The 23,767-nt window shown below is 43.5% G+C and overlaps 2 protein-coding genes across 5 annotated transcripts in view; one reads left to right on the top strand and one right to left on the bottom strand.

Annotated features, from left to right (window-relative positions):
* Positions 1–3,705, bottom strand: part of METTL8 (methyltransferase 8, tRNA N3-cytidine) — a 38,117-nt gene extending 34,412 nt beyond the window's left edge. Inside the window, exon 1 of one of the 2 annotated variants that reach the window (XM_072979917.2) lies at positions 3,444–3,705. The gene's annotated coding sequence lies outside the window, so the exon portion shown is untranslated. The remainder of the gene's footprint in view (positions 1–3,443) is intronic. The other variant, XM_072979940.2, reaches the window with a different exon arrangement.
* A 40-nt stretch (positions 3,706–3,745) lies between these two features.
* The window catches only part of DCAF17 (DDB1 and CUL4 associated factor 17), a 29,312-nt gene continuing 9,290 nt past the window's right edge, over positions 3,746–23,767 (top strand). The window contains exons 1-10 of one of the 3 annotated variants that reach the window (XM_072979907.2): positions 3,746–3,879; positions 7,963–8,096; positions 8,230–8,463; positions 9,195–9,298; positions 11,145–11,235; positions 14,246–14,382; positions 15,896–15,974; positions 19,414–19,503; positions 22,081–22,188; positions 23,584–23,689. In XM_072979907.2, coding sequence (XP_072836008.2) covers positions 8,299–8,463; positions 9,195–9,298; positions 11,145–11,235; positions 14,246–14,382; positions 15,896–15,974; positions 19,414–19,503; positions 22,081–22,188; positions 23,584–23,689 — 880 coding nt within the window. In that variant the 5' untranslated portion in view covers positions 3,746–3,879; positions 7,963–8,096; positions 8,230–8,298. Of the gene's footprint in view, positions 3,880–7,962; positions 8,464–9,194; positions 9,299–11,144; positions 11,236–14,245; positions 14,383–15,895; positions 15,975–19,413; positions 19,504–22,080; positions 22,189–23,583; positions 23,690–23,767 lie in introns of all 3 variants that reach the window. The other 2 variants (XM_020806697.3, XM_072979910.2) reach the window with 2 other exon arrangements.

Below are 23,767 nucleotides of genomic sequence, written 5' to 3'. Positions count from 1 at the left end.
CTACATACAGTACTTGAACATTGCATGCCTGAAATGATCAGCACAACCTCCAACACTTCTATGATTCATATTGCAATTTCCTAGCACTCTGGCTCAGAACACACATACAGCCAAACTTTAGCAGCCCTTCTTCTAGGTCATGGAACTGGCTACCTAGATCAGTGGTTCTTAACCTTTTTGAAAGAAACGCCCCCTTGAGCCATTGAGGAAGTTATCATCGCCCCCCCTCCCCATGGTGATGATATTTGTTTGTTTGTTTGTTTGTTTGTTTGTTTGTTTGTTTGTTTGTTTGTTTATTTATTTAAGACACTTAAATCCAATGACCCCTGAAAACAAAATTCAATTCCAAGAAAATGAAATGCCCCCAAAAAGTAACATTTAATAATTTAGTTGCAAGCGAATTTTAAGATGCAAAAAGAAATACAGCATAAAAAGGGCATAAAAACAAACCGCAATGCAGGAACTAAAAATTTCAAGACAAAAACTCTGAAACTAAATTAAGATTGGAGGAAAATATATATTCATGCACACTGTAAAAAGGCTGCAGCCATTTTCACAGGTTTGGCTTGCTCCAGCGCCCCCCTACCGCCCCCTTCTGCTCCAGCGCCCCCACACCGCCCCTTTTCGTTCTACTGCCCCCCTGAAAAATGAAATCGCCCCCTGGGGGACATTATCGCCCACGTTAAGAACCACTGACCTAGATTACGAGTGACCTTCCAGATCAGGACCTACTCATAGATCTTTATACCAGATCACAAAGAGTCATTGACCGCTACCACACCATTGTTGAGCTGCTTGGGGTGTGCATGCCAGGAATCAATCTGTGTGTGGAAGGGCTGTGCTGTGCTCAGTGCCAGCAACTGGGCTGAGAGGAGGCAGCATCTAATAGTGAATAGTCAAGATCATGCTTAGCATAGAGGAGGGAGAACTTTATTTTAAAAAGCGGCAGACACTTGGGTTTTAAGTTGGCATGTTTTCCATAATAATTTCTAGTCCTCTTTTGAACAGAAAACCACTTACTATAAGCATCAGCCTTCCCCCCAGTGCAGCTAGACCATATAGTTCCTTAGGGGGAAAAATAAAGGTTTTTCTTGTTTCCAATTATATAGTCTACAATATTTGACTATACTGCTATATTGGGCACCTGGTGACACTGAAGTGTACAACTGCCTGTTAAGTTGCCAAAAGCATGTGTTTGCAATAAACAAATCATTGGTTTCTTGGGATTCTACTAACTGCTCTCCTGTTTAGTTTCTCAATCCTAGGTCAGATTTTCTGAAAATATTTGGTTCTGCTTTATTCCCTACTTTTTTGTAGGGAATGCTTTTGCTATGGTTATCTGCACATCCTGTTTCGTTGCGTGATCAGTTTCCCTCCGAGCATTTGCATAAAAGCTCTCAATTTCTTCTTCAGCATTTGCAGCTAGAATACAGACCGGGATAATGGTCATGTGGGGAAGGCTTTCCAAGAAATTTAGTGGATATTATACGGTCAGACTTTGAATTAATCTACAAAGCCCTTAGTGGTTTAGGACCTCACGACTTGTTGGAGAATCTTTCCTTCAGAACTTGGGCTCCCATCACGTGATCTTTGCAGGCTCTACTCTTGTGGGCGGCCACACCAAGGGAGGTACAGAAGACCACTGCTAGAAACTGAACCTCCTCAGCTGTGGCCCCATCATTATGGAATGGGTTCCCACTGGAGCTGTGTCAGGCCCCCCTCCCTCCGAAACTTCAAGAGGATGCTGAAAACATTCCTTTTTTTTTAGAGAAACATTTAAGGAATCCTTTCCTGAGCCAATCCGTAGAACAACATTTAAGAATACAATATCCTCTCCTGACCTGATCCCACACCATCAGTTTGGCTTTAATTAGTTTGCTCATTACTTGCATTTGAAAGCTTAATCTTGGGTTTGTGGGGTGGGTTTAAGAATTACATTTTTCCTGCTTTTAATTGTAAGCTGCCTGGAGTACTGCTTGGCACTAAGTCAGGCGATATATAAATATTTGAAATAAATGAATAAATTATATCCACTAATTGCTTCTGGTACATCTCACCTCGCTATTAGAGCTACACTGTTTCTTCCAAGTTTGTCATCTGTCAGTCTTATACTAAATGCTGAGATATGGCATCTGCTTGGTTGAAAAGGATTTTGTTAATTGATCAACTTTGCCAAATTCTTCTGATCAATTGACGAAATCTTTTTGACTAGGTAACACCCAACTGCCGAGTCTTAATGCAAGGCAAGAGAACAAAATTAATCTTTAGGTCAAATGTAAATTTTGACCAAAACAGGATTTAGGTTCAAACAATATGGAGCAAAGCAGTAATTTAAAATATGTCTGTGGTTCCATTCTACTTTACTGGCTTCAAGGTGGTGAACAGGCTCTGACTAAAACAGTCAAGCAACCATAAATACAAATAAAACAGACACAATAGCAGCATGACTGAATACACCAGCACGACCACTTCCAGACAAACATGACTAAACTCTCCTAAAACAAAACAATGTTTGTGCCAAGCAAATCTTCCTGAGATAGATATTCCATAATTAGGCTGCAACGAATAAAAGCCCCTTATGTGCAAACTGATGTGTGTCTACTTTACACAAACTCCCGCAGTTGAACATGATGGGATTTGCTCCCAGGTTCACCTGTAAGCCGCACTAACACTTAATCCAATTAGCTTCAGCACTGGGCCCTTGCAAGACACTGTGGCCTCACTCACACAGCTTCGGATTTTGGAGATCAAAACCAGATCCCACCTAAAGGAAAGCTCTGATCTCGTGAAGAAGTTACTCCCTTGGGGGCAGAAGCCTTCTTCAGCCATACTTCATGAGAACCTTTCAAGAGGCAAGACCACCGAACCTGGCATATGCCCAGTGTGTCTCATGCGTGACAAAAGTTCAAGCTATAGCCTGAGATTTGTGAATTTTATGGAGAAACAAGCCCCATTCAGTTTAGGAGGAGGTTCTACTCTTAAAAATACAGGGACAGGTGATACCTTTAATGGGTCATTAAGAACAGAAAGCAAAGGAGCACAGGTGTACTGCTTCCTAGAGAGGTTCCCTTTGGCTCTCCTTTTGCACCTGGGATTCTGAGAACCTGTCTCAGCTCATGCCAAGCAACCACTGACTCACCTGGGGCCACTTTCTTTCCTTTCCTTCACAGTCTGACCGACCTACCTCACCAGGCTGTCGTGAGGATCAAGTGTAAAGGAAGAAAGCCACGCGCGTGGTGGGTGCCTGAAGCTGAGTGGGAGAAAGCGGCGGGTAGAGGGGGATGGTAGAACAGAGACAGGGGACTACAATAAAGTTGGATGATATCCTAGCCTAACTCGCTTACAAACCCAAAACTGAACGTGTGAATCCAAGGACTCCTCTTTCATCGGGGTAATTCGAAACCCATCCCTTCCACGTCGAGTCCAAGGAGGGAAAGCCATACCTTTGAAACGTCAAATACCACGTTAACACGGAAGGATTTTCAGAGAGTCTAAAACTTCCTTCTCAAATCATAGCATTAACGAATTGGATGAGTAAGAAAAAGAAAAGTTAAATGGCCTCGTCTTTTCGAAAAACAGGCCAGGGAGGGTCGCCCGTGCAACGTGCCGGGGAACCGTCCCTGCAACTCCCCCGTGCCCTCTTCGGACGACCTCCCCCCCCCTTCCTCACTGACGGCCCTTGCGAAACCAAAGGAACACGTGTATGGGCGGAAAGCGAAGGGAAGAGCGGTTCCTTCTGGGAGTTGTAGTTTTAAGCGGCCTAGGGCCCCGTTACGGGCCTCTAAATGGAAACTACTTTTCCCAGGGAGCATTGTGGAGCACCGGCGGAAAGATGTGTCTATGGAGGAGGAGGAGGAGGGAGCGCGAGAAAGGAGCCAGGTTTGTAATCGCGCGTCTTTGCTGTTGTTGTGGGTTGCTTCTATGCACATGCTGGCTACGGGAGACAAAGATGAGGGGAGAGAAATACGCCTGTGGTTGTTTATAGTGGCCTAATGTGTAGTGCTTCACAGATTGCTGCCTTGTCGTGGCAAAGGGGCTTGTGTAACTCAGAGAAGCTATGGGCTATGCCGTGCAGGGACACCCAAGACGGACAGGACATAGTGCAGAGTTCCGACTAAACACAATCTACCTGGAGTAGGAATTGGCAATGCCACTCCAGTATCTTTGCCATGAAAATCCCATGAACAGAAAGAAAAGGCTAAAAGATATGACTCTGGAAGAGTAATATCTAAAAGGCTAAAAGATATGACTCAGGTCGAAAGGCGCCCAACATGCTACTGAGGAAGAGCGGAGGACAAGTACAAGTAGCTCCAGAGCTAATGAAGTGGTTGGGCCAAAGCCGAAAGGACACTCAGCTGTGGACGTGCCTGGAAGTGAAAGGAAAGTCCGATGCTGCAAAGAAAAAAATGCATAGGAACCTGGAATGTAAGATCTATGAACCTTGGGAAGCTGGAGGTGGTCAAACAGGAGATGGCAAGAATAAACATTGACATCCTGGGCATCAGTGAACTGAAATGGACGGGAATGGGTGAATTCAATTCAGACGATTATCATATCTAGTATTGTGGGCAAGAATCCCGTCAAAAAACGAGTGGGAAAAGCTGTTAATGGGATACAATCTCAAAAATGAGAGAATGATTTCAATGCGAGTCCAAGGCAGACCTTTCAACATCACTGTAATCCAAGTTTATGCACCAACCACCGATGCTGAAGAGGCTGAAATTGACCACTTCTATGAAGACTTGCAACACCTTCTAGAACTGACACCAAAGAAAGATGTTCTTCTCATTATAGGGGACTGGAATGCTAAAGTAGGGAGTCAAGAGATAAAAGGAACGCAGGTAAGTTTGGCCTTGGAATTCAGAATGAAGCAGGGCAAAGGCTAATAGAGTTTTGTCAAGGGAACAAGCTGGTTATCACAAACACTCTTTTCCAACAACACAAGAGGCGACTCTACACATGGACATCACGAGATGGGCAATACCGAAATCAGATTGATTATTTTCTCTGGAGTTGGAGAAGCTCTATGCAGTCATCAAAAACAAGACCTGGAGCTGATTGTGGCTCTGATCATCAGCTTCTTATAGCAAAACTCAAGCTTAAACTGAAGAAGGTAAGAACAACCACTGGGCTAGTCAGATATAATGTAAACCAAATCCCTTTTGAATACACAGTGGAAGTGAAGAACAGATTTAAGGAACTCGATTTGGTGGACTGAGTGCCTGAAGAACTATGGATGGAGGCACGTAATGTTGTATAGGAGGCAGCAACAAAAACCATCCCAAAGAAAAGGAAATGCAAGAAAGCAAAGTGGATGTTCAACAAGGCCTTACAAATAGCAGAGAAGAGAAGGGAAACAAAATGCAAGGGAGATAGGGAAAGTTACAGAAAATGGAATATAGACTTCCAAAGAATAGCAAGGAGAGACAAGAGGGCCTTCTTAAATGAACAGTGCAAAGAAATAGAGGAAAATAATAGAAAGGGAAAAAGGAGAGATCTGTTCAAGAAAATTGGAGATGTTAAAGGAACATTTGTGCCAAGATTGACATGATAAAGGACAAAAATGGCAGGGACCTCACAGAAGCAGAAGACCTCAAGAAGCGGTGGCAAGAATACACAGAGGAATTAAACCAGAGAAATCTGGATGTCCCAGACAACCCAGATTTAGTGTGGTTGCTGACCTTGAGCCAGACATCCTGGAGAGTGAAGTCAAGTGGGCCTTAGAAAGCCTGGCTAACAACAAGGCCAGTGGAAGTGATGGCATTCCTGTTGAACTATTTAAAATCTTAAAAGATGACGCTGTTAAGGTGCTACACTCAATATGCCAGCAAGTTTGGAAAACCCAATAGTGGCCAGAGGACTGGAAAAGATCAGTCTACATTCCAATCACAAAAAGGGCAGTGCTAAAGAATGCTCCAACTACCATACAATTGCACTCATTTCACACTTGCAAGGTTATGCTCAAAATCCTACAAGGTAGGCTTCATCAGTATCTGGACTGACAGCTCCCAGAAGTACAAGCTGGAATTTGAAGGGGCAGGGGAACCAGAGACCAAATTGCTAACATGTGCTGAATTATAGAGAAAGCCAGAGAGTTCCAGAAAAACATCTTCTGCTTCCTTAACTACACAAAAGCCTTTGACTGTGTGGACCACAACAAACTATGGCAAGTCCCACAGAAATCTGAGAAATCTCTATGTGGGACAGGAAGCAACAGTTAGAACTGGATATGGAACAAATGATTATTTCAAAATTGGGAAAGGAGTACAACAGGGCTGTATACTGTCTGCCTGCTTGTTTAACTTACATGCAGAATACATCATGCGAAAGGCAAGACTGGATGAATCCCAAACCAGAATTAAGATTGCTGGAAGAAATATCAACAACCTCAGGTGTGCAGATGATACCACTCTGATGGCAGAAAGTGAGGAGGAATTAAAGGACCTCTTAATGAGAGTGAAACAGGAGAGTGCAAAAAATGGTCTGAAGCTCAACATCAAAAAAGCTAAGATCATGGCCACTGGTCCCATCACCTCCTGGGAAATAGAAGGGGAAAATATGAAGACAGTGACAGATTTTACTTTCTTGGGCTCCATGATCACTGCAGAGGGCGATAGCAGCCACGAAATTAAATGACACTTGCTTCCCGGGAGGAAAATGATGCCAAACCTCCACAGCATCTTAAAAAGCAGAGACATCACCTTGCCAACCAAGGTCCACATAGTCAGAGCTATGGTTTTTCCAATAGCAATGTATGGAAGTGAGAGCTGGACCATAAAGAAGAACTGATGCTTTTGAATTGTGGTTCTGGAGGAGACTCTTGAGAGTCCCATCTCATGAGAAGAAAAGACTCCCTGGAAAAGACCCTGATGTTGAGAAAGTTTGAAGGCAAGAGGAGAAGGGGATGACAGAGGATGAGATGGCTGGATAGTGTCATCAAAAGGACCAACATGAATCTGACCCAACTCCGGGAGGCAGTGGAAGACTGGAGGGCCTGGCATGCTCTGGTCCATGGGGTCACGAAGAGTCGGACACGACTTAGACTTAGCGACTAAACAAGAAACAAATGTGCAGTCTGGAATGGGGTGTTTAAGCCTCCCTCCTTTCAAAAGGCAGCATCGCTTGTGCCTTTTAACTCAAAAGTTTTGCTAGATTGAGTGGATCGTACCCCTTGAGGCTGAATATGGCATAATTCTGAGCAAATATTTATTTATTTTATTTATTTATTGGACTTATATACCGCCCCATAGTGCTACAAGCACTCTCCGGGCGGTTTACAATTTTTAATTATACAGGCTACACATTGCCCCCCCAGCAAGCTGGGTACTCATTTTACCGACCTCAGAAGGATGGAAGGCTGAGTCAACCTTGAGCCGGCTACCTGGGATTTGAACCCCAGGTCGTGAGCACAGTTTTAGCTGCAGTACAGCGTTTAAACCACTGCGCCACGAGGTCAGAGTTGCACTGTTGGGGTGTTTCTCAAAGCCACCCTGTCCTTCATCACAGATGTAATAAATGCTCATGGCGAGTGAAATGCGTGCCCTACCTTATGCGTGCTTCCTCTGAAGTTAGTCTCAATCTGTTCAGGTCCCCCCCCCCCAAGTAAGTGCATCGGAAAATGGCAGATTTTGTACCAGATCCCACTGGCAAGGTTAAAAGTAGGTCAATGGATGGGGTGAAGACGGGAGAGAGAAACGTTTTGGGTTGATGAAAGTGTCAAAACAACGTGGTCTGATTAGAAGACTCAGCAGATCACTTTTGGGGAGGGAGGTCACCCTCTCTGCTCTGCCTCTGAGCCACCCTTTCAATAACCAAAGGGTGTGGAGTCTTCTAATCAGGTTCAGATCATCTGCACTATGCTGTTCTAGCAGTTTGATTGCACTTTAATAGTTGTGGCTCCATCCTGAAGAATCTGGGGATAGGCATGTACAGTAGTTTGGTGAATTTTATGCTTTATTTCAGGGATGGACAGAAAAACGTTTCTGCAAGAGATGAGAAGTGGCAGTGAAAGTGGACTCAACATGTTATAATTGTTCTCCAAGACTCCCATCACTTCCATCGGAACCATCACGGCATTCAGTGGGACTTACACTCGAGTAAGGGATGGTAGGATTGTAGCTTCTGAGAGCATAGTCGCTCTGGAGCAAAATAGGACTGAGTTTTCACCAAACGTGTGTGTTCTTGTACAAAGACTTAACTTATGTGACAACTCTTCTGTTTTTAACTGAGGGAACTGAACGCTGAAGGGCACCCTCTGAATGAGCCATAACCAAAGCACAAGTTGGATGTTTCATCACGATGTTTTCCAGCTCCTCTTCCTCATCTGCCACAGCAAGACGGCACTCCTTTCAAATCCACAGTGTCTGCTGCCTGCTCACCAGAAGGTCACAGGGATTTTACACCAAAGATGCTGGCGTTGTTTACAGGAAAAACATGGGAATCCTGAGGAAGCTGATATGTCAGGTAACTGCTACCGAAGTCCACAGTTCAGTTTGTTATGTAGGAACTCAAATGGAAATCCACATGTGGACCATGTTTTCTAATCATCCATGCATGGACTTAGCACTGTTTCCAACCCTGAAATGCCTTCTAGGTCAAAAATGTTTAGTATGTGAAGTTGGTGGGAGTCACAGTCTTGGGAATACAAGTTCAAGACTGCAGACTCATTGGCTGCAAAGCTGTGCCAAAGGTCCCTTTTTGCTGTTCTTGATGTGCCATAAGTTGCCTCCAACCTACAGCAGCCCAATAAATGGGTGACTCCCAAATGTCCTATCATTAGCCCTGCTAATGGTTTGGTATTAGTTATTCCCAGCCCTCAATATACATCCTGGAGAAATGCTTCTCTGAATTGTTGATTTCTGCATTTCCTTTTTTCCCCTTCTTATCACAGTTAAGAATTATGACATTACATTTAAAGGTCAAACTCCTGTTCATTAACATTAGCATTTATAGAGACAGCTAATTGTTGCAATATATATATATAGTTAATGTTAGGGAAAAAATAACACATGTTTATGATCATTTATGGTTATTTAAAATCATGTAAATGAATCTGCGTTTCTAGGAACCTTTAGGTAAAATGGGAGTATCTTTTGCATTCACAGCAAAACAATAGAAATAATTGACTGATACTGTCATTTTAGTTCTATCTTTTTAAGCCAGAGGATTTTACACAACCCTGTGATTTATTTCAGGAAAGTACAACATTCAAGAAAGTTTGGACAACTCATTCTACATCTCCAATAGTTTATCAAAGTGGAAAGGTTTATTTTGACAATTATCGCTGCTGTGTGAGCAGGTAATGTTATGATTTTTTTAAACAAATCGGTATTTATTCTTTCACTTCTTATAAAGTTGTCTCATGCAGACATATTGGTAAAATGGAGTCTTCAAAAGCAGTGGAGAATGGCTAGCTCAAAAAAGCACCTTAGAACTTCTGTATGAACAGTCAGAAAGTCTAAACAGCTGGTGCCAAATTTATAGTTGCTCCATTTACGTAAAGTACCACCTTCTTCTTTTAATGTAGCAGTGCAGATCCCATTGGATATTGTTGAAATGCAGATCCCATTTTTCCTCATCAGTGGCTCTGCTGGCTATGGGGCATTCCCCATTCTCACTAGATGACTTCATTCCAAGTAGTTATGCCTGGGATTACAGCCACAGGATCGGATAAATTCTCTGCAGCACCACAAGAGATTGGAATGCTGCAGAATGCTCCTTCCTAAGCAAACGAATTGGGAACATCTCCTTTTCATGGAAAAGCTGAAACAGTTTGAGCCTTTCACATGAAAAGGGAGTGGTGGCAGAGACACAAATGGCTGACAGCCATACCCCTTCCGTTATGTTTTGGACACTTCTTCTGTCCTAATCATTGTTAATGCTTGTTGAACAGTTGAGAGAGAGAGAGATGAGAAAATATATATGACAGAATATATATATACAGTGGTGCCTCGCATAGCGAGGTTAATCCGTTCCGGATTAACCTTCGCTATGCTGAAGCATTGTTGAACGGGGCAGGGATTTCCATTGGAACGCATTAAACATGGTTTAATGCGTTCCAAATGGGCCAAATACTCACCGTTCAGCGAAGCTTCTTAATGGCTGGCAGCCATTTTCGCGCCCTCGCCTCGCTTAACGAGGGCACGAAAACGCTGCGTGCGGCCATTTTGGGCCATTTCCGGGCTTCCGGCGGCCATTTTGGCCGCCGAACAGCTGATCGTCGGGCTTCGTTTTGCGAAGATCGGTAAGCGAAACGCTTACCGGTCTTCGCAAAGCGAATTTTGCCCTATTAGAAAAACGTTGAGCGATCGCATTAGCGATCCGAAAAAACAGATCGCTATGCGATTTCGTCGTTATGCGGTGCGCTCGTTAAGCGAGGCACCACTGTATACCGTGTTTCCCTAAAAATAAGACAGGGTCTTATATTAATTTTTACTCCAAAAAACACATTAGGGCTTATTTTCAGGGGATGTTTTTTTTTTATGTACAATCATCTACATATATTCAAATACAGTCCTGTCATTTTCTTCTGTTTGCTGCACAATGGTGGAGGGCGGGGTTTCACTTCACTAGGGCTTATTTTTGGGGTAGGGCTTATATTACAAGCATCCTGAAAAATCATACTAGGGCATATTTTCAAGTTAGGTCTTATTTTTGGGGAAACAGGGTATATATACTCTCATATCTCAACTGTCCAACAAGTATTAACAGTGATTATATTAGGTAGCAATCTTTATATAATAATAGTTGCATGCTGCCAACTCAGTTCTGCTTTATGGTGACCCTATTTCAGAGTTTTCCAAGAAAAGAATACACACGTGGTTCCCCATTCCCTTCTTCTTGGGCGCCCTGGGACTGTGCAGCTTGCCCAAGGCTACATAGGGTGGCTCTTCTCCCAGGAGCCACATTGGGGAATTGGAACCCCCAACCCCTGGCTCTGCAGCCCAGTCTCTTTATATGTGATGGCAAATGGCCAGGCTACAGCTGGACCTTTTGCTAGAAGGATGGGAGAGACAGGTGAGGACAAATCACCACCAAGTGTGGGGAAGGACCTGAAGGCAGGATGCAGGGAGACTTGGAAGTGGTTTATGATAGCATAGGAAGTGATACAACTGAATTCTTTTCTCTCTCTCTCTCTCTCTCAGCATCACACAAGAGCCGAGGATTATTTACCAAATACCAGCATGCCCTAAATCACAAAAAATAGAGGATGCTTTATTACTGGAATGCCCAGTGGTAAGATTCTTTTGTGAACAAAACAACTTGGCTTGGCAGAGGGAGGATCAGCCTCCCTGGTGTCATGTTCAGTGTAACATTTTTCCTTCCTTCCTTTTAATTAGAAGTCCAACAAATGCCATCATCTCTGGGGAGTGCCCTTGGGGAGTCTAGTAAGCAGCGTTTTTGAAAGCAAAGGCTGCGTGGACAGCATCTGCTTCTTCAGTTATTTACCTTTTTAGAAGGATCTGTTGCTGCATCTAACTCTAGTGCACTATGGATGGGGAGGGAAAAAATGATTGTGTGTCCTTCCTGCCAGTATTGTGAAGGCTGAATACATACAATATTGTATATTGTAAAACAAACTGTTTATAGTTTACAAAGCCAAATCCGATGCTTTATAATCCAGAATAGAGGTGGCAGCAAATGACAACTGGTTTATTATACTGCATTCCTGATGCTTTAATTTATATTTTTAATTGCCGTGGAAAAGCATCCCTTACCATTATGGCAAGAGAGTGGCAAGGGTTGTATATCGCAAAGTCTTTAGTAGGGTTGTCTGTGTGTTTCTTTCTCTCTGAGCTTGGAAATGTTCCTGCTTTGACTGGCATCTCGCAGAGTCCCCCACTGGCCCTGTTGGCTGGAGCATTCTGGGAGCTGATCCAGCAAAGAAACAAACAAGCAAACCTTCTCCAAGCTGTGTCTTCTGCATACACTGACATTTTGCACCACCTAGCCTGTGGCTGGGAAACGTTTGGTCTTCCATATGTTTTGGATTATAGTTCCCACTTTCCCTTATGATTGGCCATGCGCCATGCAACTGATGGGGAGTTATAGGCCAATGGAATTCGAGACCCAAAGGAAGTCCACCCCTGACCCTGCAGGACCTCCATCTGTGGAGGCTGAGATGCTCAATACTTGAAATAAAGAGCAAACTCTCATTATTGCCCCAAGTGCAGACTTTTAGTCTCAACCACCGGTGAGATACATAGAGCAATCTGCCACGTTTATGTTTAAAATGTTGGTGGACTGCAACTCCCATCATCCCCAGCCAGCATGTCAAAGGCAGTAGAGGAAAGCAAAGAACATGGCATGGGAGATATTCCTTCTCTGTAAAAAAATGTCACTCCCATCCCATTTTATATGTGAACTGGGCAGATATTTGCCTGCACATGCCATTCCATCCTCTGCGGGAGTTGAGAAGCAGTTTGTCATCTGGCATTATGCTGAAGGAAGAAATAATAATAATAATAATAATAATAATAATAATAATAATAATAATAATAATAATAATAATAATAATAATAATAATAATAATAATAATAATAATAATAATAATAATAATAATAATAATAATAATAATAATAATCACACTTGCTTCTAAAGTGATTCTGTGAATTGGAACTCCTATCTTGTCCATTCTTATGACAACCCTTTGAGGTTGTAATTCCTATTTCGCTTAAGGGGCAATGACTGATGGATAGTAGCACTCTGTACATGAGTGGATAAGATACTCTTTTGGATCCAAAGTCCATGCACAGTGCTTTGGGCTACGTATCTTCGATACCAGTCTGGTATCTCGAGCGTTGGTGTACCAGGTGTTATAGTCAAATACTGGATAAAAAATAATTTGATGACTGTGTCATTGAAGCTGCACTTGGGTGGCCAGTAGGGGTGCACTCTTTCATATTTTTTGGGCTGGAACTCCCAGAATTCTCCAGTAATTCCCCAGGGAGAATTCCGAGTGCTGCACCCCATAAACACAAATCTAAACACAGCTCTCAAGGTCCTTCATGCCTGGTCAGTCAACACCCCCCTTCCCCATCAGGACCTCCAGGGTGTGGGGCATATCGGGAGTCGTAGGCTCACTGCCCATAGATTCTAGAGAGAGAGGATGCCTACCAAAAAGTTAAGACTCTCAGGGAACACTGCAGCAGGAAGAGGAAGTTGGGAGAAATAAAGCCAGTATCGGACATAAATAACCTGAAAGCTTTTTATCTGTGGGCGTGGATTCTAGGCATCTGCACATTTGTGTTTGTGGGATGCATTTCCCAGAATTCTGCCTGAGTAGTTTTTTGAGAATTCAGGAAAAATTGCCATCCCAAAAACATGAAATAGCATGCTGCCCCTAGTGGCCAGATGCGAAAGGGACTGAGGCTTCTCTACTATGTACTGTATTCTTAATCTTCTTGTTAAAAAAAATACCAAGCATAGTCAGCAAACATTATAAAAGCATTGACTGGTGTTATATAACAGATACAAATATTAACCAAAAAGCTAAATATCTGTTAGATATTGGTGCAGTTTGTATGCTGTTCCCATAATTGCTGGTTTTTTGTAGCTCTGATGATGTTATTTCTGAGATCCGTTACTGCTTATAATACTATCTGAATTTTCTTGATGTTGTTCTCAAAGCCCCGATGACTGTGGGGACCACTGAAGTGTGTTTCATCCAGAAGCGAGATGTTTCAATTGCCAGATCTCTGTAGTTTGTTAGTCGTTGTTATTATTCAAGTCAATTCTGACTTACGGTAACTGTTTTCAGGGCTTTCCAGGTAGAGACTACTCAAAAGTGATTTACCATTCCCTTCCTCTAGGGGGCACCCTGGGACTGTGCAGCTTGCCCAAGGCCACACAGGCTGGCTCTTCTCCCAGGAGCCACGGTGGGGAATTAGAACCCCCAAACTCTGGCCCTATATGTGGGTACCTAAACCACTGAGCTACCCAGCCAGCTTCTTAGTTGTATAGGAGGGATTTTCAGCTCATTGCGTTTGTCATGTGAAAGGTGCAGAAGCCCCAGGCTTTTTGCATCGAGTCGTCATGGTGACGCTGTGGAATCGCTTGCCCTGCTAAGTGACAGTTCTGTGTATGGAATTAATGGTTATTTATTTTAAAATAATTGATTAATTTCATTTACATGTGCTCTTAAGATGCTTTGGGAAGTATATGTCTGTTTCATTTTTTTACTCTGAAGCATGTACATTTGACTTTCCTCTACATTTTATATATAGCTAAATCCTTTTCGACACAGGGTGAAGTGTTGCCCAGCCTGTCAGACTACAAACCTTCCTTGGCAGTTTTGACAGCTCACAACTGGCTTCTTCGTGTCTCTGTTAATACAGGAGAAATACTTGAAAAGGTGTACCTTGCTTCCCATTGCAAATTCAGGTAATAAAGGTAGGCTTACTGGAAGACTGCTTGGATTAGTGTATAAGGATGAACAAAATTCTGTGTACATTCAGTAGTGCGATTGTTTTGGGCCACAGTCCTGTGGGCCCTGACTAGGATTTGCAGCCTGTTCAACTCAGGCAGCCTTATTTAATTTTTTATATAAAATATTTTTACCCCCGTCTTTCTCCTAAAAAAAAAAAAAGGGGATCCAAGGTGGCTTACATCATTAAAAATGCATTCCAATGGGGAAACGCTTTTCGCTAGACAATGTTTTCACAAGACAGAGATTTCAGTGGAATGGATTAACATCATCTAACGAGGCACCACTGTATATTAAAGCCGGCCACCTAATTCAGCCTGCACTTCAAGACTCTCAGGCAGGAGTAATAGGTCATGTGGATGGTAGCAAATGGGATTAAACTGTCTTCTGGAAAGGACCAAGACCTGTTTGTGCTGGCATTGTTGGGTATCCCGGCTAGCCCACAGATGAAATCAGTTCAAAGTGGGATAGCTAAAGTTAGATTCTCACTTCAGTTTCTAGCAATGCAAGAAGAAGAAACCTATTAATCTAGTGAGACAATGTATTCTGCTTATAGATTTCCACAAATCATGGACAGAAATCACATCCTACACGAAGAACATCCTGCTTTTATCCAAGAGTGAGCATTGGGGCTCTCTTTGATTTTGTATAACAAAACTAAAGCATCCAGAGGGTTGGAGAGCAATTGTACCTGGCACAAATGAATAGTTTCTTTTCTGCAGTAAGACTTGGTCAGTTCAGACAACTAGTGTCAGTGGAGACAACCAGCCGTGGCAGACTTGAAAAATACAAGCTGCAGTCCTTCTGCTTAGCGTAAGATAAATTGTAACTTTGTCTCCACTGCGATTCTTGGGGGCTTGTCTCCGCACACCAGGTCGGTGTGTGCATGTGTGCCCCACAGCATCTTGCTGGGGACACTTGGGTTACTGAGGAGACACTTTGCCTTACGCTAAGCAACAGAATTTTGGCCCTTGGGTTGCAATGTGTGATCTCCAACAACAATCTTCTTCCTCTCTGGTAATGACTAACAAACTAGTGCCATCATTTCATTAATGATGAGGCTTGTTCCTTCCATCCAGCTATGTCAGTCTATTTTGTGTGCCTATCTCAGAATGTTGTGAGGTTTTGTTTTGTTTTTTTGTCAGAAGCAGGAAACGTCTGGTCCTTATGCTGGTTTGGTCTCTGACTGCAACCAACAGGGTCCGTGAAAAGGGCCAGTGTGAGTTGCCCTCCAGAACTTTTGGGTGGCAAAGGTTCTCCACCTCACCCTTAGAACGGAGGATCTGGGATAGTCGGGCACCCATAACTGCGCAGTGAATTTAACCTCATTGACATTTTGCCCCGTATTTCGGGTCCAGGGGCCTTTTAATTCCAAAGAACTTCAAAAATGTAATGGTAAGACTCTCTAAAATATAGATTGTGTTTCTTTTTATGTGTGGTCTGTTCAATTGAACCCCTCATTTCCAATAGGTACCTGAGCTGGGACAGTCCTCAAGAAGTCATGACTGTCAAGTCATCTCAGCAGAAACCCCCAGTAGCTTCACGGCAGGTACGTTGAGGTGAAAATAGGAAATCTAAGAATAGTCACTCTTCATGGATTGCTGCCTTGTCGTGGCGAAGGGGCTTGTGTAACTCAGAGAAACTATGGGCTATGCCGTGCAGGGACACCCAAGACGGACAGGACATAGTGGAGAGTTCCGACTAAACGCAATCCACCTGGAGTAGGAAATGGCAAGCCACTCCAGTATCTTTGCCAAGAACACCCCATGATCAGAAACAAAAGGCTAAAAGATATGACGCTGGAAGATGGGCCCCTCAGGTCGGAAGGCGTCCAACATGCTACTGAGGAAGAGCGGAGGACAAGTACAAGTAGCTCCAGAGCTAATGAAGTGGTTGGGCCAAAGCCGAAAGGACGCTCAGCTGTGGACGTGCCTGGAAGTGAAAGGAAAATCCAATGCTGCAAAGAAAAATACTGCATAGGAACCTGGAATGTAAGATCTATGAACCTTGGGAAGCTGGAGGTGGTCAAACAGGAGATGGCAAGAATAAACATCGACATCCTGGGCATCAGTGAACTAAAATGGACAGGAATGGGCGAATTCAGCTCAGATGATTATCATATCTACTATTGTGGACAAGAATCCCGTAGAAGGAATGGAGTAGCCCTCATAGTCAACAAAAGAGTGGGAAAAGCTGTAATGGGATACAATCTCAAAAATGATAGAATGATGTCAATACGAATCCAAGGCAGACCATTCAACATCACAATAATCCAAGTTTATGCACCAACCAGCATTGCTGAGGAGACTGAAATTGAACAATTCTATGAAGATTTACAACACCTTCTAGAACTGACACCAAAGAAAGATGTTCTTCTCATTCTAGGGGACTGGAATGCTAAAGCAGGGAGCCAAGAGATAAAAGGAACAACAGGGAAGTTTGGCCTTGGAGTTCAGAACGAAGCAGGACAAAGGCTAATAGAGTTTTGTCAAGAGAATAAGCTGGTCATCACAAACACTCTTTTCCAACAACACAAGAGGCGACTCTATACATGGAAATCACCAGATGGGCAATATCGAAATCAGATTGATTATATTCTCTGCAGCCAAAGATGGAGAAGCTCTATACAGTCAGCAAAAACAAGACCTGGAGCTGACTGCGGTTCTGATCATCAGCTTCTCATAGCAAAATTCAAGCTTAGACTGAAGAGATTAGGAAAAACCACGGGGCCACTCAGGTATAATCTAAACCAAATCCCTTATGAATACACAGTGGAAGTAAAGAACAGATTTAAGGAACTAGATTTGGTGGACAGAGTGCCTGAAGAACTTTGGATAGAGGCTCGTAACATTGTCCAGGAGGCAGCAACGAAAACCATCCCAAAGAAAAGGAAATGCAAGAAAGCAAAGTGGCTGTCCAACGAGGCCTTAGAAATAGCAGAGAGGAGAAGGGAAGCAAAATGCAAGGGAGATAGGGAAAGTTACAGAAACTTGTATTCAGACTTCCAAAGAATAGCAAGGAGAGACAAGAGGGCCTTCTTAAATGAACAATGCAAAGAAATAGAGGAAGATAACAGAAAAGGAAAGACCAGAGATCTGTTCAGGAAAATTGGACATATTAGAGGAACATTTTGCACAAAGATGAACATGATAAAAGACAAAAATGGGAGGGACCTAACAGAAGCAGAAGACGTCAAGAAGAGGTGGCAAGAATACACAGAGGAATTATATCAGAAAGATGTGGATATCCCGGACAACCCAGACAATGTAGTTGCTGACCTTGAGCCAGACATCCTGGAGAGCGAAGTCAAGTGGGCCTTAGAAAGCCTGGCTAACAACAAGGCCAGTGGAGGTGATGGCATTCCAGTTGAACTATTTAAAATCTTGAAAGATGATGCTGTTAAGGTGCTACATTCAATATGCCAGCAAGTTTGGAAAACTCAACAGTGGCCAGAGGATTGGAAAAGATCAGTCTACATCCCAATCCCAAAGAAAGGCAGTGCCAAAGAATGCTCCAACTACCGTACAATTGCACTCATTTCGCACGCTAGCAAGGTTATGCTCAAAATCCTACAAGGTAGGCTTCAGCAGTATGTGGACCGAGAACTCCCAGAAGTACAAGCTGGATTCCGAAGAGGCAGAGGAACTCGAGACCAAATTGCTAACTTGCGCTGGATTATGGAGAAAGCCAGAGAGTTCCAGAAAAATATCTACTTCTGCTTCATTGACTATGCGAAAGCCTTTGACTGTGTGGACCACAGCAAACTATGGCAAGTTCTTAAAGAAATGGGAGTGCCTGACCACTTTATCTGTCTCCTGAGAAACCTATATGTGGGACAGGAAGCAACAGTTAGAACTGGTCATGGAACAACTGAGTGGTTCAAAATTGGGAAAGGAGTACGGCAAGGCTGTATATTGTCCCCCAGCTTATTTAACTTATATGCAGAATACATCATGCGGAAGGCTGGACTGGAAGAAACCCAAGCCGGAATTAAGATTGCCGGAAGAAATATCAACAACCTCCGATATGCAGATGATACCACTCTGATGGCAGAAAGTGAGGAGGAATTAAAGAACCTTGTAATGAGAGTGAAAGAGGAGAGTGCAAAAAACGGTCTGAAACTCAACATCAAAAAAACTAAGATCATGGCCAGTGGTCCCATCACCTCCTGGGAAATAGAAGGGGAAGATATGGAGGCAGTGTCAAATTTTATCTTCCTGGGCTCCATGATCACTGCAGATGGAGACAGCAGCCCTGAAATTAAAAGGCGCCTTCTTCTTGGGAGGAAAGCGATGACAAATCTGGACAGCATCTTGAAAAGCAGAGACATCACCTTGCCAACAAAAGTCCGAATAGTCAAAGCTATGGTTTTTCCTGTCGTGATGTATGGAAGTGAGAGCTGGACCATAAAGAAAGCAGACCGCCGAAGAATTGATGCCTTTGAATTGTGGTGCTGGAGGAGGCTCTTGAGAATCCCCTGGACTGCAAGGAGAACAAACCTATCAGTTCTAAAGGAAATCAACCCTGAGTGCTCACTGGAAGGACAGATCCTGAAGCTGAGGCTCCAGTACTTTGGCCATCTAATGAGAAGAAAAGACTCCCTGGAAAAGACCCTGATGTTGGGAAAGTGTGATGGCAAGAGGAGAAGGGGACGACCGAGGATGAGATGGCTGGACAGTGTCTGCGAAGCAACCAACATGAACCTGACACAACTCCGGGAGGCAGTAGAAGACAGGAGGGCCTGGCGTGCTCTGGTCCATGGGGTCACGAAGAGTCGGACACGACTAAACGACTAAACACACACAAGAATAGTCACGTTGTGGGTCAGATCAGAGACCTGCCCAGTCCAGCATTCTGCCCATGGGTGTTATGTCATGAGAAGGGATGGTGTGCATGCGAGAGTGTGTGTTTGTGAACATTTATATGTGTTTAAAATGAGAGAGAATTTATATTGTGGAGCAAGTGATTTGTCGTGTGCTTCTTCCCAGGCAGGCAGCCAACCGTCTGTGCTTTTCTTCCTTGGTATCTTCAGTGTTCTGCCACTTACATTTATTGGAATGCTAGAGATTGATAAAAAGGTAAGTTTCCAGCCTTACTTTTCTCTTAGTGCTTTCTTCTGTGGTACCAGAAAGTGGATCTGTAGAAATCCCAATCATCGTTTGAGGGGTTTGGGAGCTGGGGAGTAAACCCTGAGAAAGCTCAACTCCTTTTCCCCAGGTCATGCTAGACCTGTTCCAAAAGGCCACCGCGTTTGATGTTTGATTTTGCCCACCGTCCCATGCAATAAAGCCACTTTTTCGAAGCTTTAGTAAATGTGTATTTAGCCTGCAAGGAACAGCACTGTCACCTTGCCCAGATACAGCTTTATTGCATCTTTATTGTAAGCTATATTTTGATTAAGACTCTGGCACAGGGCAAGTGGAATTAACTTTTCACTCTGCCATTCTTCACTGCTTCCTCTCTCCAAAACTACTATGTGTTCCCTTACTTATGTATATTTTATTTGCATGTAGGTTTGCCATAATGAGGCAAATACCAGTTTGGAAATAAGGAAGAGGGAAATAAAATCCTACTTTTCCAATACTTCAGTCCAAAAGACAGACAGACAGACAGACAGACAGACAGACAGACAGACAGACAGACAGACAGACAGACAGACAGACAGACAGACAGACAGACACACACACACACACACACACACACACACACACACACACACACACACACACACACACACACACACACACACACACACACAAAAGATGGGTGATCTAGTCATGGATGTGGTTTCAGCTGTAAACCTGGAAATATATAAGCAATGTCTTTTCGAAGGTTTCTATTAAGGGAGAAGAAATCTCTCCTATCCTGTAAATTAGTTCCAGTCTAATCCACGTTCTCATGTACTTTCTTCCTTTTTTTCTCCAATGGGAATAAATAAATGTTTTGAACTACATTTCCCAGCCACCATGGCCAGGTTTACCCATTTTCATGACCAGTGAAACAGACCTTGTGGAGCAAGTGATATGAACAGTGTTGTTGTTGTTAACCAACAGGCACAGCCAGTCAAAATTATAAAAACATTGACTGGTATTATAGAACAGATACAAGTTTTAACCAAAAACCTAAGTGTCTGTTAAATATTGGTGCAGTATGTATACTGTTCCTAATATTGCTGGTTTTTTGTCGCTCTGGTGGTGGTGTGATTTCTGAGATCTGCAACAGCTTATAGTACTGTGTGAAATTCTTTATTATTGTTCCCAAAGCCCCAGTGACAGTGGGGACCACTGAAATGTGTTTCTTCCAGAAGAAGGAGGTTTTGATTGCCAGGTCTCTGTACTTTGTTAGTCCTTCTTCTCCTTCTCCTTCTTGATTTATTACATTTATATCTTGCTATTCCAGCATTAAGCTTGAGGCAGCAAACATGGCTTTGATCCCTACTTTATCCTCATAACAACCTTGTTCGGTGGATTAGGCTGAAAAAGAGCATCACTGGCTCTTCATCAGCCAGTGAGTTCCATGGCCGAATGGGGATTCGAACCTTGTCTGACACAATGTAATCGTTAGCATAGCGTTGGCCTTAGAAAGCTCTACCAGAGACTCTGAATTAGGCATGTGACTTTCATATTCTGGGGGGCTGGAAATCCCAGAATTCACCTGGAATTTCCCCAGGTAGAATTCTAGGAGATACAACCAAATCCAGCAGTTTACAGAGGAGGTCTTGCTACCAACAATGAGCTTCTTGTCCATTATTCAGCTTTTAAGAAGGGGTAAGCTTGCCCTAATCGGGATGTGGTGGCGCTGCGGGCTAAACCGCAGAAGCCTCTGTGCTGCAAGGTCAGAAGACCTGCAGTCGTAAGATTGAATCCACCTGACGGAGTGAACGCTCATCGCTTGTCCCAGCTCCTGCCAACCTAGCAGTTCGAAAGCATGCAAATGCGAGTAGATAAATAGGTACCACCATGGTGGGAAGGTAATGGCGTTACATGTCTAATTGCACTGGCCACGTGACCACAGAAACTGTCTATGGACAAACTCTGGCTCTATGGCTTGGAGATTGGGATGAGCACCGTGCCCTAGAGTCGTACACGACTGGACTAAATGTCAAGGGGAACCTTTACCTTTAAGCTTGCCCTGGTGCAGTCTGGGAGTGGCAAGGCTGTATGGGAACAGTAAATTAATTACTCTTGCTGCCCATTAGTGTCTATAAAAGGCACCTTTCAAAGACTCCCATGCAGATTTGTTACTCCCAGACAACACTGAGGCACTTTCCTCCTCCTTCTTGACAGTCAAATAATGGGCGAGAAGCCCAACTACGGATAAGAAAACATCCTTTGTAAACTTCTGCTTTTGGCTGTATCTCTCAGAATTCTGCCCGGGCGGCAGGGGGCTGGAATTCTGGGCAAATTCTGAGAGTTCTACTCTGGAAGAAACTAAAGTCCGAGGTCTGCTCAGAACAGGCTGTTTGCCAGTCAGAGCAAACCATACTGGGTTTGATGGCCAGTTAGCCTGACATGTTGTAAAGCTACCTTGTGTCTTCCTCACACCAGAAAACTTTTTAAGGTGGTATTTCTCTCAGTGGCAATTTTTTCTCAAAGGAGGGAGGGTTGTTCTGCTGATCTTTCTGGTCATGAGATATTTTTCTTTCTTCCAACCAGGTCTTTGGGAACACCATGACAGATGTTGCCATGTCCCATGGCATGCTCATTGTGACACATAGCTCAGGTCTTGTCAGGCTGTATAGCTTCCAAACCATCTCCGAGCAGGTAAGGGAATGCAATTATTTCGTAGTAGTCCAGTAGCATCATCAGTGTGCCCAGTATTTTAGGGTAACATGATCTACCAGCTCCAGACAGATGGTAGGGGACAAGTAGAGGAAAGGGAGAGAGGCAAGAGTACGGAGGATTAATATGAGCTCTGAAGAAATGCATCAGTCCTCAGCGCTGACACACATTTGGTTCCTGAGCCATATACATGGGAAGATCAGCTTTCAGCCAACTTGGTGGTCCTAGACAAAGCATTATAAAACGCGACAAGGCACATGTGAGAACAACAATATAATGTCAGGGCTTGGAACCCTGTTTGCTTGAAGCATCTTGTCCTGTTGGTCTTTGTTCCACTGATGAAACTTAAATCTGTCCGTGGATCTGAGTGAGGAGTTATTCCTACCCTACCCCGAAGACTTTGAGGTGACTTCTAGACGAGTCTTCTGTTTATATGATATAGGGCTCTGTGCAAAGTCTCAAAATTAAACACAATTTAACAGAGTAGGCCTTTGGTCTAGATGGGCGGGATAGAAATCCAATAAATAAATAAATAAACAGGCTTGTCCTCTTGAAGGCCTCCTCTTTGAGAAGCGCATATTTGGACCGACTGATCTCCTCACAGTCTCAAACGTTAAAGACACTCATAGTGTCGCTCCTTCAAGTGTTGGCCTATAAATGTTGCTGGATTGCTCTTTATAATGTAGGCTTGCATCCAAATGGCCATTAGGCTGAGGGGATAGAGAAATGTAGCCCCATGAAGCTATACAGTAGCCTAGGACTTTTGAGTGGAGTTCCGAAAGCGTGTGGGCATCTGGGAGAATGGAAGGAGGAGAATGTGGTGAGTAAGGAAGGGGCCGGCTGTGTATGAATTGTACCACCTGGAATGTGTTGGGTTACGATTCCCGTCTTTGCTGTGGATGATGGGAATGGAGGTCTGACACACCTGGCAGGTGCCAAGCTGGAAGAGGCACCTGTTCTGAGCTAATAGGAAGTCTTAAAAAGGAGTTTGTGATAACAGTAGCCCCTCGCCAACAAAATATCTGGATTTGGCGTCACTTTTCTCATCCAGCATGTGTCCACTCAGGAGGCGTTCTCTATGAGTAGTAGTTCTTCTGTGAGTGAAAGAGGGATCTAGCTCAGTATGCCAAAAGTGCCAAGTAATATCTTCCGTTCTTTATACTGCTCTTTCTCTTCACTGGCCTTTATTTCTGGTTACTGCTGTGTTCTGCTGGAATCCAGATTAAGAAACAAGGTGGGACTTCAACATAAATAAACTTGTTTGAGGCTATTATACACGCTTGCCTGTTGGTAGTTTTTTCCTGATCTTGGTGGGATTTATTGTAGTAACCTCATATATATGTCAAAAGAATTAATTTTATTCTGTATTATTTTTAGTTCATGCAGCACCAGGTGGATCTGGGACAGGAGTACAACTGGAATGGCAAAGTTGGAATTGTGGGGAGATACCCTTTTGGCATCCCATGTAACATTAAAATAACAGGTATTAGAGTCAATGCACAGAAGGGCTGGCCCGCATTCAAATGTGTTTCAGTTTTATGCCAGTTTAGCTCACTCGGCT

This window comes from Pogona vitticeps, chromosome 1, assembly GCF_051106095.1.
Source record: "Pogona vitticeps strain Pit_001003342236 chromosome 1, PviZW2.1, whole genome shotgun sequence".
Taxonomy (NCBI): domain Eukaryota; kingdom Metazoa; phylum Chordata; class Lepidosauria; order Squamata; family Agamidae; genus Pogona; species Pogona vitticeps.
Note: the sequence above shows the minus strand (reverse complement) of the source record. Positions and strands in the feature narration are given on the sequence as shown.